The sequence below is a fragment of the Octodon degus genome, unplaced genomic scaffold (assembly GCF_000260255.1).
Source record: "Octodon degus isolate 3935 unplaced genomic scaffold, OctDeg1.0 scaffold00068, whole genome shotgun sequence".
In the NCBI taxonomy this organism is placed as follows: Eukaryota; Metazoa; Chordata; class Mammalia; order Rodentia; family Octodontidae; genus Octodon; species Octodon degus.
Window position 1 is genome coordinate 612,384 of NW_004524644.1, and position 16,206 is coordinate 628,589.

General features: G+C 48.1%; 1 protein-coding gene across 1 annotated transcript in view; it reads left to right on the plus strand.

Annotated features, from left to right (window-relative positions):
- Lamb1 (laminin subunit beta 1) overlaps positions 1–16,206 on the plus strand; it is a 70,443-nt gene that overhangs the window by 29,822 nt on the left and 24,415 nt on the right. Inside the window, exons 14-22 of the mRNA XM_004634975.3 lie at positions 6,149–6,284; positions 7,326–7,484; positions 8,277–8,404; positions 8,617–8,740; positions 9,047–9,251; positions 9,767–9,910; positions 10,116–10,347; positions 13,980–14,143; positions 15,019–15,243. Coding sequence (XP_004635032.1) covers positions 6,149–6,284; positions 7,326–7,484; positions 8,277–8,404; positions 8,617–8,740; positions 9,047–9,251; positions 9,767–9,910; positions 10,116–10,347; positions 13,980–14,143; positions 15,019–15,243 — 1,517 coding nt within the window. The remainder of the gene's footprint in view (positions 1–6,148; positions 6,285–7,325; positions 7,485–8,276; positions 8,405–8,616; positions 8,741–9,046; positions 9,252–9,766; positions 9,911–10,115; positions 10,348–13,979; positions 14,144–15,018; positions 15,244–16,206) is intronic.

Consider the following 16,206-nt stretch of genomic DNA (forward strand, 5'->3'; position numbering starts at 1 on the left):
TCTTCTTCTTCTTTTTTTTTTTTTTTTTTTTTTTGGCAGAACCGGGGATTGAACTCAGGCTCTTGTGCTTGCCCAGGAAGTGCTTATTCCACTGAGCCATCTCCGTGGCCCCAGCACTAGGATTGTCATGACTTTGAGGCCAGCCTGGGCTACATAGTAAGACCCTGTCTACGTAGTAAAACCAAAAGAAAAAAATCCTTGGGGATATATCTTGATGAATTATAGATATCTTGATAGATCAGATTACCAGTGATAGAACTTGGAAGTCAAAGTATATGCATATTTTTAAATAGGCAGTATCAGATTGTTCCTGATGGATTAAACCAGTTGATTTTCCTACCAAAGGGTTACAACAAATCTCTCCCTGACCTCCAACAGCTGGTACCATCAAACGTTGTGATTTTTGTCCTAACACAAGGAAAACAAATACGGATAGTTTTTATTGACTACTTAAGTATGTTAATATCCTTGGAGTAGACAGAACATGAAGATCTACCAAAAGTTATCATAGCAAATATTTAGCAAGATGTTCAGGTTGTAGGAGTTTAATAAACCAGCTGTGAGTCCAAAGGATCCTGGTTTCTGTCCCTGGATCAGAGTCAGAACATCTGGTAAAGATAGTGCAAGTGACAGCCGAGAGCCCCGACAGATGTTTCCTTGTAGTCCGAATCTTCCCTGGGAGAACAAGCTGAATTCTTTGAGCGAGGTTCATGTCCCCCAAAACTGACTCTCGCAGACAATTTCCCAACACTGCAGTAGCCTGCAGGGACCGGATACTATTTGGGGCTGAAGTAACGTGTTCTGCTTGGCCTCTTTATTGGTGTTTTTGCTGCTCCCAATAGTGTGGTAGAGTCTCTCCAGCTTGTAGCCTCTGAAACTCTGGGTAGGGTTTCTGTTCTTAGAAAACTTGCAGAGGAGAGCAGCTAGGCTGATGCCATAAACAGGGGGAAGACAGACTGCTGTGGGTGTGTGGAATCCCTTTCCTGGCTTGGCTTCGTGACTCCCCAGACACTTGTTGACTCCGTTAGCAACTGACTCTCCTACCGAGAGCTGTCGTCACCCCCATGGCATATGTAACTCCTCAGGAAGTCCTGTGTTCCTTTACCCTCAGTGCTTGCCACTGCCTACCCTCCTCTCTTTTGCTCCGTCCCTCAGATTTCCTACCTCTGCCCACCCTTGCACAGCCTCTGCCCTGCCCTCTAGTCTTCTTTGAAAACTTAGAGAAACCAGAAAGGGTTCCTTGAGAGTTTGTGAAGCAAATTTTTAGTACAGGTTTTATGATTGTGAGACACTTTATCTTTGGTGAGGAAGAAAGAGCCTTTAAAATGAGGCGCTGGTCCTGTGACCTTGTGCTATCCAATGGTGGGTGGTCTTATTATCCCAAAGGGAGTTTTCCTAGGACTCCCTTTGGCCTGATCCCCCACATGAGATGGGACGTGACTGTCACTCAGGAGATAACTTGCTCTACTGTTGACATATTGCAAGCAGTTCATTTTCCTAACAAAGGGTTTCAACAGGCCTTTCCCCCATCCTTGGTGGCGGCGGGCACCATCAAACGTGATTTGTGCTAGTCCTAATGCATGGAAAACAAATACTATGCAAAATAGTGCTTCCGTCTCTCACCTACCAGCATTGCTTAGCTCTGCCTCTGATACATAGTAGGTATTAAATAAATGTGGATTAGGTAAAAGAGTTTGAGAAGCAAAGATTTTTAAGATGTAATACCAAATACACACTCTTCAAGTGAGGCAGCCTCTAAATGTGATCCCAAACTCAGCTTTAGTTACTTCAGCCAGGCACCAAATTAAGTGTAAAATTTATTCAAAGTGGAAAACATTTTTAAATGTTTTTATACAGTGAGCCAGATGGGTTTTTAGTTGTACAATAAAAACTTAGCAATCCATGTCTACTATGTGGACAGCTAATCTGAAACTTAATATTTAAAGACGTGAGATCTAATAATGTAACTCAAGCTAGGTTAAGGAAGTTTTGCCTAGTGGATTGCATGCTTTAATGAATAAATAAGAATTAGTGGCGTAGTTGCTAGGTAAACGGTACTTATAAATGTTTGGAAATACTTAAAAATGTAAACATTTTTGCAGTATCCTTCGAGTTTATTGTATCAGTTAAATTTAGAAGCCTTATGCCTGGCTTGTAGCAGTTATTTTTTGGAAGACTTCTGCTTTCTCCATGGAAGTCCCAGCTTTTTCCTAATACTCAGCACATATCATTTCTGCATCTTTTAATACTTTATTCTGCTTTATATTACAGTAGTTAGCACTAAAAAGATTTCTCAGGACTGAAATGCAGCGCAGTGGCAGAGTGCTTACCTAGTCTGTGCAAGGCCCTGCCTTCCATGCCCAGCAGACCTCTCCAGACAATGACTGTGTCCTTCTTGTTTTTGTATCTTTGGCACCCAGCACAGAGAAACATGTGGGTGCTCAGTAGACCAAGGGCAGGGACGTACTGACTTTGACAACAGAGCGCTTCATAGAAACTGCCACCGCTATGTTGAATGACTGTGGTTTAAGTAATTCTTTGCTAACCGTAAGGAGAGCGGGACATAAAGAATGTGCTTCCGCCCACTAGAAAGTATTGCCAGGGTGGGGGGTTGCTACCCGAGCAGGAAAGTGTGATGCTGATTGCTGGGAACAAATCAATCATAGTGCAGCCAGCTCTCCTGGAATCCGAATCGTGGAGATGACTGCTGAACAGAGTGGTTGGCTACTGTGAGTGATGCTTTTATGTTAACATTGTTTTCTGCCTAACATCTTAGAGAAAAGTTGAAATCATGTTTTCCATACTCATCACTATTTAAATACACAGGATTATTCTTCCAATGGCATTTTTAGATGTTGCAGATTTCTTTATGAGAAATCTGTGTTTTCAAGAAATCTTGGCCTTTACCTCCTGGGGAGACCTATACTAGTTTTCTGTTGTAGCCACAAGTTACCAGACTTCAGTGGCTTGAAAGAACATAGATATGTTTGTTATCCTACAGTCCGCCAGGTTAGACAGTTGCAGTGGACTAAAATCAGGGCGTTTGGGACTGCACTGCTTTGGAAAGCCTGCGGGGGAGAATCCATTTCCGGCTTCTTTAGGTTGCTGGCAGAATCCAGCTCCTTGAGGCTATAGGCTGCAGCTCCCGTTTTCTTGGTGACTGTCGTCAGAGGCCTCTCCCAGGAAGTGGAAGGGTTGATTTAGAAAAAACTTGACAGTAGACCAAATGGGAAGTTACCAGTGCCTTGAGCTTCTGGGCTCAAATTTGCCTTCCTGGATGGGCCGTAGAGGCCACAGAGGCAGGCAGAGCCCCCATACTGGATGCAGTGAGCTGGAGGGACAGCCCTGTAATGCCCGAGCAGGGGACAGAGAAGAGCTGCAGGAGCTGGCTGAGGGACTGCTGTGGCAACAGCGAGGGCTGGTGACATCCTGGACTAGGATGGTGGTCCTGACAGCGGGAGGAGGCTGCTGAGTTGAGAAATGTTTCGAAATAAGGCCTGAGGATTTGGATAAAGGAAGAAGGAAGTTCTGTCTCAGTTATACCGTGGGAAGAGTATAAGATCCTTGACAGAAATAGCCGAGTTCTGAGGGCGAGGAGACCCTGTGTGAGGGGATGAGCAGGGAGGGCAGGACCCCGCCTGTCCATTGGAGGAAATGCAAAAAAACCTGGCTGGAGGGGCAGAGCCCAGAGGGAGTTCGCCCTGTGGGAGGGGAGCCCTGCCTGTCGGTGGCGCCCCTTCAGTTCTGTCTCAGAGCACAGGGCCCTGGCTGCCGAGTGCTCAGCGACCTGCTCCTCCCTCCTTGGCTTGGTGTGGACTCTCTCTCGGAGGAGAAGGCAGCCCTGGAGTGTGCAGGGTGCCATCATGTCGCCTGTGTCGGTCTTGGCCGCCAGCCCCTATGGATCTGGTTATTGTCTTCATGGTTTTTGTTCTGCATGTTGGTTCCCTCGGCAAACATCTGCTAGGGAAGAAGGAGGCTTCTCCTTGCCCCGTGTGATATGACGGCTGATGGCTGAGCTTCCAAAAATGGTTGTCATGGGTGGCTCATGCCAAAAGAGGGCTGGATCATCGTCTGAATAGGCTTTCCATGCCTGGGAATTCCCATTCCTTTGGGATAATAATATAACAAACAGGGAGAGGATTTCCGCTGGACTGTGACAGCCATTTGGGGTGCTTCCGAACACCCCTCCGGATGTTGTCTTCTTCCTGTGGGTTGTAGCTTGCTGTGTGGTACCTGACTTCAGATCAATTTTGGGCAGGAAAAATAAAAAAGGAGCCTCTGGAATGGGCTTACTAACAACTCCAGATCACAGCTGGACTTTGTCTTTCTGGATTTTTTTTTTTTTCTTTCGTATGTGTGTGTGTGGTGGTGGGGTGCTGGGGCTGGAATCTAGGGGTCTCATAAGTGCTGTCCCACAGAGCTACATCCCAACCCCTTGATTTTTACGGGGATAAAAATAGATGCATGTAACTTGGGTTTTACTTCATATATAAAACAGTACTACCATAGGAAAAAACAGATACAGGCTGAGAAACAAAGGACTGTGTTATATACTGTGGTTTATCCAAAGGCCCTCAATACCTAAAATAATACCGAAGCATAAGGGTTTATTATGTACATTAAATGTGTTTTTTTTTTTTTTTTTTAATTTTAGGGAAGGGTCCACAGGGTGTTCAGGGTCTCACTACTAGATCAAACTCATAGTGATCTTCCTGTTTACAGCCTCGCAAGAGCTGGGATTATAGGCACTTGCCACCACGCCCAGTTTTAGTTGCTGTCTCAGTGCACCGGCTTGCAGGCGCTCTAATGCGCTGAGCTATTTGGCCGGCCCAGATTTTTTTTTTTTTTTCACTTTTATTTTTAAAAGCGTGCTTGCCTTTGAGTGGCTGTTCAGCAGTGTTTACTTGCCCAGAGCTCTAGGCTCAGGTGGGAGAGGGCAGCTGAAGTGGAGAAGGCGCCGCCCAGGCCCTCAGAGCACTGGTGGTCTCCTAGGAGGACAGAGAGGTCTGTTGATTATTACGCCAGTAGGGAGAAAGCACTCTTGTCTTGAGGACAACGGAGGTATATCTAGGAACCACTGAGGCCTCAGAAAGCTCCTCTTGATGGTGGCAGAGGAGGGAACCTAACAAACCTTGACAAACTGGGTAGAGGTTGAGCGAGGCTAAGCAGGATTTGAAGACCCAGTGCCTCAGCTTGAGTGAATACTGCGGGACAAGCTTTGTGCCTACCTCTTTTCCTCAGTGAGGGGTGGCATGGAGGAGAAGGGGCTGGTGATCAGGAAATGCCACAGCAGGGTTCTTAATAAGTCTTGTCTTAAAAGAAATCGGTGGATCTTTGTGAGGGGAGAGGGCTGGAGGAACCACCAAAGTAAAGGGAAGGGGTCACGTAGAGCATTAGAGAAAATTAGAGTTGTTCAAGATGGCTGAAGAGGCTTAGGGAGAGGTGGAGGCTTGGGAAAGTAGAGAGGGGAAGATTTGGGAGGGCATGGGGTACCTTCCCAAGACTGCTGTGCCAGGAAGCAACATGGCTCATGCATCTTAAGATGCAGAATTTGATTCTTGTTGAATATGAAGAAGGAACCTAAAGAATCCCTTCTCGCTTCATGGGTGGAAGCACTTTCACTGCAGTAAAAAACACAAATGATCAGTCAGTGCCATTTTGGTGTCTTTGGGTTTTTTTGCTGAACCGGGGATTGAACCCAGGCCCTTGCGCTTGCCAGGGAAGTGCTTATTCCACTGAGCCATCTCCCCGGCCCCAATCAGTGCCATTTTGGATCCATTGGGTAGGGGCATCTCTTGGACAGCTTAAGATGGAGGTGTTCTTTGGGGAGTTGGAGATTTGAGTCTGAGTCCCACAAAAGGAGTTATAGTTGGAAATGAACAAAAGCTATAAGCTAGCAAGGCAAGGGAGGTCATGATGCCCGTAGGATATCGCCAGGTGGCATGGAGGCGCAAAAGTGAAGAGATGGCAAGGGAGACAATGAAGATCCTCGGGCCAGCGAGTTCAGGATTCATTCATGACTATTATTTCCCCATGTATTTATTTCCTGAAGGAAGTAAAAAAATTGCACACACATTTTCCTCATGCAGTGCAGGCTTGCATTTGTGTCTGGCGCCCGCACTGATGGCAGCTCCTCCTCTTCCTGCAGCTGCTCCCCAGTGTCTGGCCAGTGTTCCTGTCGGCCTCACTTGATTGGACGGCAGTGCAGCGAGGTGGAATCGGGGTATTACTTCACCACCCTGGACCACTACATCTATGAAGCGGAGGGAGCCAGCCTGGGGCCCGTAAGTAGGGGAGCAAGGCAGGTGGGTAAGGGGCATTTTGTGTGTGTGGGAGTAATGGCCCCCATAGCTGTGGGCCAAGATGCTGCAGAAGAAGCACTTCTGTGACTCTGGTCAGGGAGCACAAAATACAGGCGCAGACCTGTCGCCTTGAACACAGTCCTGTTTCAACTTATGTCCATCGGTAACTGGTGTAGACTCCCTTGTGCTGCAAGGTTACGGTCATCTGACATCACCTATGCTCAGACTCATTTCACTTACTGTCTTAAAATGGTACATGTGGCTGAGACGGAAGGAGGCTGGCTGGGCGTTTGTCCTCATGTGACCTCTCCCTGCATCCCTCATGAATGTCCCCTAGCTGGTGGAGGCAGGGTAGTAAGACATCTGAGTTCTGGCTTCCAAGCAGGAAACAGAAGCTGCCAGATGTCTCGTAAGCCTGGCCTCCTAAGTCCCAGCACATCGTCTCCTCAGAATTTCTTGGAAATAAGTCACAAAACCAGTCCAGGTCATGGGGAAGACGACAAAGTTTCACCTCTTCAGATACAGGGAATGAAAGACTGAGTGGTGGCCGTCGTTGGAGATGACCAACCATGGCATTCGATGGTGGTCCTGTGAACAAGTGCTTATTGGCATATTAAGTTTCTTCACTTACGTTGGAACCAAAACTAATGCCAATTAGAGAAGAAATAACTGTACTAGCCTTGAAGAGAACATCAGAAGCACTTCGATTCTAGGCTTTCTTCTAACAGTGTGGGATATTCATGAAGCAGGGCCATTCTTCCTCTATGATGATCTCCTGGCTGTGTCATATAGATACATCCTCAGCCTGTAAGTCCCCATCTCCAGGGTCCCAAGACCAGTCCAAGCTCAAATAACAAGAAACCAGTTACCTTGTTTATATATCATGTGCCTTCTAATCTAGGAGGTCTGTGACTATAAGAAAGCAGTAAGGCAGCCACAATTTTGAATCTCTGGGTGGTTTTGGATTGGGGTGCAATGCAATCAAACTCCATTCCCCATGGAGCCCCACTCCCACCCCCTCAGGGCGTCACTGTGGTGGAGCGACAGTACATCCAGGACCGCATTCCCTCCTGGACTGGAGCTGGCTTCGTCCGAGTGCCTGAGGGAGCTTACTTGGAGTTTTTCATTGACAACATCCCCTATTCCATGGAGTATGAAATCTTAATTCGCTATGAGCCACAGGTAAAAAAAGTGGGCTATGAAGGTGCTGTTGGTGAGGGGCATCAGCATGGTGTTGCTGGTAGAAAAACAGCACCTCCTGTGGGTACTAATATACTGTGAAATTTGGGGGTTACTTTGGAGCAGATCAGCCCCTGACTTGCTGACCTCCTCAGGGAAGTTAAATCATGTGTGTTTCCCATGTAGTGGCCTCTCGTTGGCTGTTTAACTGGGCTGAGTAGAGGTGGTAATGAGTTACTGCTTTGCGTCATCCTACTTCACCAGCTCCCTGCACAGAGGAAAATCTTGCCAGGAGATGGAGGGAGTCATAGCAGGCAGAGACTGCCAAAGTGTTTCATAATGAACCAGAACTAGGCCGTGATGCCTGTGGGAACTTTTGATAAACGGACACAAAAGAGGGACAGGAACAGTGAGATCAGAGAGGAGAGGTTTTCATTTGAGGATCCATAGAACTAGATGAAGAGCATGGTGTTTGGGAAAAGCCAGAGTCGGTCAGGGGATTTGGACTCTCGTGGTAGGAAGCTCTGGGAGGATTCTGAGCAGAAGATTTTGTCCTCTGAGCTTCTGGAGAGTGGACAGAAAGGGACGATGGGCGGTGGCAGGCAGCACTTTGGGGCAGTGCTTTGATTTGGAGAAGGGAATAAGGCCAGAGCCAGGGCTGAGGCAGAGGGAAGGGAAAGGAGCAACCATGTTCTCCAGTGAGCCCCGGCCAGGGCTTGGCCTGGAAGGGTGTGTAAAGACGGGCAGGCAGTGGGCTCAGGCCACAGTCCTTTCATTGCTCATTTCTTGCTCTAGCTGCCTGACCGCTGGGAAAAAGCTGTCATCACGGTGCAGCGGCCTGGGAAGATTCCAGCCAGCAGCCGGTGTGGCAACACTGTTCCCGATGATGACAACCAGGTGGTGTCTTTATCGCCAGGCTCCAGGTCAGTGCGGCGGGGTCTGCCCCTTACCAGAATTAACACGCACACGCAGGCTTTCTAGTCTGGTGTCATGAAGGTTGTTGAGTTGCTGTTTCAGAGCCAGACCCCAGCTGTTGCTGTTCTTCCTCTGAAACTGGTGCTGTAGTTTTCAGTGTTCATTTCTTGGATGTCAAGAGGGTTTTTGTCAGTGTTTTTGTTCTCCTGTTTGGCGGCAGATACGTTGTCCTTCCCCGTCCTGTGTGCTTTGAGAAGGGTCTGAACTACACGGTGCGGCTGGAGCTGCCCCAGTACACCTCCTTTGACACTGATGTGGAGAGCCCGTACACGCTCATCGACTCGGTGAGTGCCGGCCACTGCACACCCGCAGCAGAAGCCCAGTCATTCTGCCCCCAATGTTACTCTGCCTATGACATTGCACCCTCTGGAAAGGACTTACTCAGACTGCTTCCCTCCAAGAACAGGAATACGCCTTACACACCAGCATCTTGCAGAACCATCCAGCTACGTAAATCTAAGCTTTTTCTGGGGGAAAATACTGAAGGATGGACAGGGCTTCACTTTAGCGAGCCTGCCTTTCTGTCTCCAAGAAGCAAAGCAGCGTGGGGTTCCCTTGACCGACGCCAGGGGCCTTGCTGTTCTCCACAGCTCGTGCTCATGCCGTACTGTAAGTCCCTGGACATCTTCACCGTGGGCGGCTCAGGAGACGGGGTGGTCACCAACAGTGCCTGGGAAACCTTCCAGCGGTACCGGTGCCTGGAGAACAGCAGAAGCGTGGTGAAGACGCCGATGACGGATGTGTGCCGGAACATCATATTCAGCATCTCTGCCCTGCTGCACCAGGCCGGCCTGGGTAAGGATCATGAAGCAGCGCCCTGTTCCTGCTCTTGGGGCATCCCTGGCACCGCGAGGTGCAGTGGAGTACATGTCCTGTGCTTCTGTGTTAGGGAGCGTGAAGGAAATTGTGTCTCAGTTAGGGTTTTCCTTTGTTTTTAAAAATATTTCAGTGACCCAGGAAACACACAGGTAACAGGTGGCTAGGGAAGAGATGGTGTGGATACAGCTTGTGTACAAAAGTGCACGTTTTTCATTGCGAAAGATCAGGCAAACTTGCAGAGGTCACTGGGCTGTAGTTTAATGTCGTGGGATATTTGGGCTCAGGAGGCAAGAGGAAAAGGGTCCGTCCTAGGAGAACTGCTTTGGTCTGCCAACTCTGTCCCTGCCCCTCCCCCAAGGCCTGATTTCATTCTGAACTGGAATTCTGAAGAAGCCAGGTAGTAAAGGAGCAAGAGTTGGGGGTGCTAGGGACCAGCTGAGCAACAGGGTGCCGGCTCTCATGTCCTGGTTCTGGTGTCTTCTCCCCTGCAGCTTGTGAGTGTGACCCTCAGGGCTCCTTGAGTTCTGTGTGTGACCCCAATGGAGGCCAGTGCCAGTGCCGGCCCAATGTGGTCGGAAGAACTTGCGACAGGTGTGCTCCTGGAACCTTTGGCTTTGGGCCCAGTGGATGCAAACGTAGGTGCACTGGCAGTGCTGCACTGTATTCCGATGAATTGGGCAGTGAGGGGGAGTGATGGGGCAGCCTGCAAAGGCACCGCGCCAGCTGGGAACCGGTCACGCGAGCCTTAAGCTCTCTGAGCAGAAGGCCAGGGCGTTTATGACAGGAGTGCGTCCTGTTGGGTGAATGTCTCAGGGCGCTTCCTGGGTGGTTTTTCTGCAGCCTGTGACTGCCACCTGCAAGGCTCCGTCAGTGCCTTCTGCGACGCGAACACTGGCCAGTGCCCCTGTTTCCAGGGGGTGTACACTCGGCAGTGCGACCGATGTCTGCCTGGCTACTGGGGCTTTCCGAGCTGCCAGCCCTGCCAGTGCAACGGCCATGCTGATGACTGCGACATTGCGACAGGGGAGTGCTTGCGGTGCCAGGACTACACCACGGGCCACAACTGTGAAAGGTAGGTGTGAGCGGCACTGCCCCCTGCACCAAAGAGGATGACATTGGCTTCGGCTGAGACAAACCTCAGAATTAACCACTGTGGGCTCCGAAAGGCTCGTGTATTTCTGCTTCCACCTTCCCCTGCCCCCCTGTACTTTCTAGGAACATTCATTTATGCAGTGTGTGTGCAGTTTATACCTCGCATGGGGCACGCCCTACTCTGGCGCTGGGACCGTGGCGGAGAACCAAACCGCTGGGTCTGCCCTTGTGCACTCAGCCCTCAGCTCACCATGCCTCTGCATGGAAATCTCACCTCTGTTTTGGCGCCCATTGGCCTCTGATGAGAGTTGCGAAATGTTAATGCCAAAGTTGGCTCAAAGTAGACGCTAAATCCAAATGGGATTAATACTTTAAATGGCTTTGTTTTTCAAAATGTTTTATGTAACCACAGTTAACAAGAGACATAAAATATGCATAAGGACAGCTGGTCTCCAGTTAGGAAAATGTTAATTTGCTAATCATTATGGATATAAAGTCCTGCACCAGACAAATAGTAAGGATAGGATGTAGAATGTGTCTTCAGTGATGATAATCACTTAGCTCAGGAGGTAAAAATAGCTCAGATGAAAAAATTGCATACCCTGTTCATTACTAATTTGGAAACACAGATTGAAATCCTGCTTTCTGGCCAGGCATGGTGGCGCATGCCTGTAATCCCAGAACTTGGGGAGGATAAGCCAGGAGGATTGCTGAGTTCGAGGCCAGCCTGAATTGCATAGTAAGACCCTGTCTCAGAAAGACAGTTTTTTAAAATGTATTTTGTACAGTGTCTACGGGGTCTAATTACACAGATTGGATTTATAGTGATCTCCTATTTTCAACCTCCTAAGTGCTGGGATTACAGGCATGCACCACCACACCCAGTCCCAATCACGGACTCAGCAGGGGATCCAAAATAAAAATTGGCTTTTTTTTTTTTTTGTAAAATAGTCTCCACTTTAAAAAAATTCTTCCTTTTTTTTTCTTATTAGTGATACTGGGGACTGTAGACAGGCAGGGCATTCACACTGTTACATTTATTTCCCAGCCCTTTTTTTTAGTTTGAGTTTTAGTTGCCCAGGCTGGGCTGAAACTTGTGATACTCCTGCCTCAGTCTCCCAGAGTGCTTGTATTGTAGTGTGCATCACGACACCCAGCAGTAGCCTCTACTTCTACTCAACAGTAACTTCCCTCTCCTAATATTCCTCCACTCTACGTGGAATTTTGTTTCGAGAAGTCATTTGAGAAATTTTGTTCAGTTAATTCCAAAGTTGCTTACCAGATGAAAGCGAAGCTTGCAGTGAATGTAGGCACTTGGATGTTCCTGAAGCCAACATGTGGCTCCTGGCTTGATGCTAGGTGGATCCAGGAGGGTAGAGGTTGGGTGACTTCTCCTTTGAATCAGTCTCACTTAAACCACAGAACTGTGGAGTAAACAAAACTGGGACACAGTCACACAGCAGTGAGGGGAGAAATTCAGATGTTCGTGTCTTCTTTTGTTTTTGGCTCCATTTTTATCTTTGTTAGTATTTCAGAGGAGAACTGGTCTGAGAAAGAGACAGATGAAGAAGTTAGAGTAACAAGGAGAAAGCAGGGTAAGGGCAGAGCAAACCCCAGAGGTGTTTCTGCGCTGCCAGTTTGTGGTGAGACCACTGCTGTGCATCTGGAAACAGAGCCCATGAGGCCGTATTTGCAACTGGCTTGGCGTTTTATTAGGCAAAGATTTTGACTTGCAGGAAAATGGGAAAGGATGTGGGAGAAGGGAAGAGTTTCAGGCCTCAGTGTGCTCAGTGACACTGTTGAAGTGCTTGGAGCTTTGCTATTTAGGTTAAGCCAAGCTCCTCTCGTTCTTTCACCCTTCTGTGAGACCAGAATTTCAGTCTCATTATTTTAAAAAGAAACTCTATGTTCAGATTTCTCCTGAAGGGAGACGGAAGGGAACGCTCCATTTGCAGCATGGTGCTTCTGGTTGTACTTTACCTATGAAAGGCTCGTGGGTACCTGCTCAGAAAACTGCAAAATTACTTTATCACTGTAGATTTCCCCAGCAGTTAGGGAACTTGTTCTTTTGTTTCTGCATCTAATAAAATGCATAATTAATTTCCTCCAAACACCTTTTTTCTACTCCTTTATTCTTTTAAAAAAAAATGCTGCTGGGTGTGGTCATGTATGCCTGTAATCCTAGCACCCAGGACAGTGAGGCAGGAGGATCCCAGGAGTTTGAGGCCAACTGGATTACCTAGTGAGTCCAAGGCCAGAACTACATATCGAGGCCTTGTCTAAACAAACAAAAATTGTGTCTTGACTCAAAAGGAAAAAACAAAATTATGAAAAACACACTGAGTTGGAAACCGTAAGACCTGAGTTGCAGCGTCAGCTGTCCTTCTGACCTGCTGCATCATCATCCAATGTCCTGTAAGTGTAATATTCAGGACAGATTGATGGCTGATAGGTTCTGGCCCTAGTATGAATTGCTAAATTATTATGGTAGTCATCTAACATGGCTGAAGCCCTTAAAACAATAGCTTCTCTTCCCAATGACCACTTTCTTCTTCGCCCCCAACCCAGGCCCCTGGATACGATTTCCTGTCCCCTTTCCCTCACACACAAGAGAGTTCCAATCATCTCCTTCCATGTAACTGAAACTGCCCCTCAAGCTCCACCCCTAGCAAAACTCCACAGAAGTCTCAGCTTTCTCTGTCAGAGAATCCCCCATTCCACCTCCCATTCTCTCCATGCCATTTAGTCAGTGGAGGCCTCTTTTATCTTTCCTGTCTCTTTACCACTGAAAAACCTAACAATGACCTCCAGAGGTCCTTCAAGCTCTTATGATGTAGATATTCTACAGAATAAGCTTTGTAGTATTCATCTTGAGGATAGCAGCCTGGCCTAATAAAAGAAGTCCTCTCTAATAATCATCAAACTTATGGCTTATTGTCTAATGGGATGTGTGAGCTTTGCAAATCAGTCACCCACCATGAATCCCTTGCCTATACCATGAGGAGCTTTGAGCTGTTAGATTTGGCCACTAATGAATTACATCTCTCAGTCCAAGTTTAGAACCACCTGACTCATGAACTTAGAACTCACCTAGCGACAGACCACCTTGGCAGCTTTGTGACTGACAAAAGCTGCCTCTTAGGATGTGGCTTTAGACCCTGAACAACTGGGCTTGCTGACATGTTCTCTCTCCCAGGCACTCAGGCTAGACAGTGCCAGCCTCACCCACAGATGCCCGAGAAAAAGAGGAAGCAGCCCTGTCACTCAGGGTGGGGGACCGCTGATGGCAGCGGGCTGTGTTGCTTCCTCTGGGAGCAGGGAGTCTGGGACCACATGTGCAGTGCATGACCTGGCAGGTGTGAGCCCGACACCTGGGGCCTGTTACACCACAAACTGGGGGACCATATCCCAGAAATATGTCTGTAGCCTCCCCAGGGACTTTGATTGGAGCCAAAGATGGCGAAGCATTTTGCTGCAGCGGCAAGTCTTCCGTGTGGCAGTGTGAGGAACCAGGAAGAATGTTCGCACACACAGCAGAGTTTGAGTTTCAGAGTTTCTTGGAACAGAGTGTTTACAACTGCAGTCAGGGCTCACTCTTTTTGACCAATGCAGGTGCTTGGCTGGTTACTATGGCGACCCCATCATTGGATCAGGGGACCACTGCCGCCCTTGCCCTTGCCCGGATGGTCCTGACAGCGGACGCCAGTTTGCCAGGAGCTGTTACCAGGATCCCGTCACTCTACAGCTTGCTTGTGTCTGTGAGCCAGGCTACATTGGTAAGTCACGCACAGGCTTTTTAGGACAGAAGAGAAGGAAGAGCTACATCTTTAGTTCATTAGTAGTGAGAAAAAGATGAAAGGTGATCTGGTTAAGTTCACTTGCGCATTGCTTAGTTAGAAGTGAAGGGAGTTGGAAAATTCCTGCTGTTTTGCAGTTTGGCACACAGAGGAGTCAAGATCGCAAGGAGATGCAAAACCCTGGGGGCCATTTTCTTTTTTTTCTGTTCTTAAACAGTAGGAAGATCAGTTGACTCCCTTCTTTTATCTAGCTTCTACCAAAAGTGTCTTGGTGTAATGAAGTGGGGAGAAAGAAAAAGGAGTATCACTGAGGGAGTTGCCAGGGCTGAGCCAGTCAGAGCCGAGCATCTTCCGCGCTGTTCATTGCCTTTCAGCACTAAGAGAGTTTTGCTGGATAGACCCCTTACACTTCATCCTTGAAGATGCCGGCCCACGTGCAGTTACACTTAGGCGTATTTCAGTGAATGCTTTTTGTGTATGATTTCAGGGTTTCTGAGGGAAACTGGTCATCATTAAGGACCCCACTTTGCAGTTGCTCTTTTTGGTTTATATAACCCTGGGGTTAGGACTCTAACTCTCAGGCTGCCTTTTACATTGTTCCCTTGTTCCTTAGTGGCTAGCGTGCTTTGCCCTGTACATGACAAACTAAACACTCCTAACTGCCTTGGTCCTTCTGTGGCCGCAAAAGGCTTCTTCTGTGCATAGCTGGAAGCCTTTATTGCCCCTCCGTGTGTGATGGGCCAGGCTCTGTCACCTGGGCTGAGGCATGAGCCCCGCTGGGCAGGGATGCCAGCGCCAGGTGTCCGCTGATTGGCCCAGCGGAAGGTGTTGTGCTTGGTTTTCCCACACGATAGGCTCCAGATGTGATGAGTGCGCCTCGGGGTTCTTTGGCAATCCCTCGGACGTCGGGGGCATGTGCCAGCCTTGCCAGTGCCACCACAACATCGACATGAGCGACCCAGAGGCCTGTGACAAGGAGACTGGAAGGTGCCTCAAATGCCTGTACCACACAGAAGGAGACCACTGCCAGCTGTGCCGCCCTGGGTACTATGGTGATGCCCTCCGGCAGGACTGCAGGAGTAAGATGTGCATTCATTCACTTGGCCGCCTCCTTAGCATGATTGATTGTTTTTTTTTTTTTTTTTTTTTTTGAACCGGGGGTTGAACTCAGGCCCTTGCACTTGCCAGGCAAGCGCTTACTCTACTGAGACATTTCCCCGGGCCCCTATGATTGATTGATTGATTGATTGATTGGTTGATTTCTTCTCACTGTCTCTCTTTCCATGAGGTAGATTATTATTTAATCTTCCTCAAAAAATAAGTGCCAACTTTTTTGATTCCTCTTTTTTTCTCATTCTCTTCTCATCCCTTCACCCCTCCTTACTTACAAAGCTTTGTTTCTTTTAGATTGATTTCTGTCTACTTCTTACTTTTCTGTACTGGAATTCAAACCCTGCGCCTTTGCGCTGAGCTACGTCCCCAACTATAACTCACCTTTTTAAAAACTTCTTTCTTGAAAACAAGGTCTTGCTAGATTACTCAGTTGCTCAGGTGGGGCCTGAACTTGAAATACTCCTGCCTCCGTCTCACGGAATGCTGGGTTCACAGCGCCTGAGCTGCCAGGCCCAGCTTCTAACTTCCTCTTCTTTAGAGGATTTTATTCTTCATGTATTTATTTCACATGGGAAAAGCGCCTGTTCAGGCAGGAGTCAGGATTGTACCGTCAGGGCCAGGAATATAGCTTAGTGGCATAGCGCCTGCCTGGCAAGTACAAGGTCCTGGTTCAATTCCTAGTACAAAAAATAAATAAATAAAAATAAAAAAAGTAAATTGAAAAAAATTGCACTTCCAGTGAAAGATGGGACAGAATTGTTCAGTATCTTTGTATTCTCAGTTTCTGGCAAGATGGAAGTCTCGTGATGTGGCTCAGTGCTGGGGAGAGAAAATCAAAACGGGAGACTGGTCATCACTATGGTGAACAGCGTGAAAGAGCGCATCGATGTGCTGTGCGCAGAGCCTGCCACCTGCCGCCTGCGCGGGCC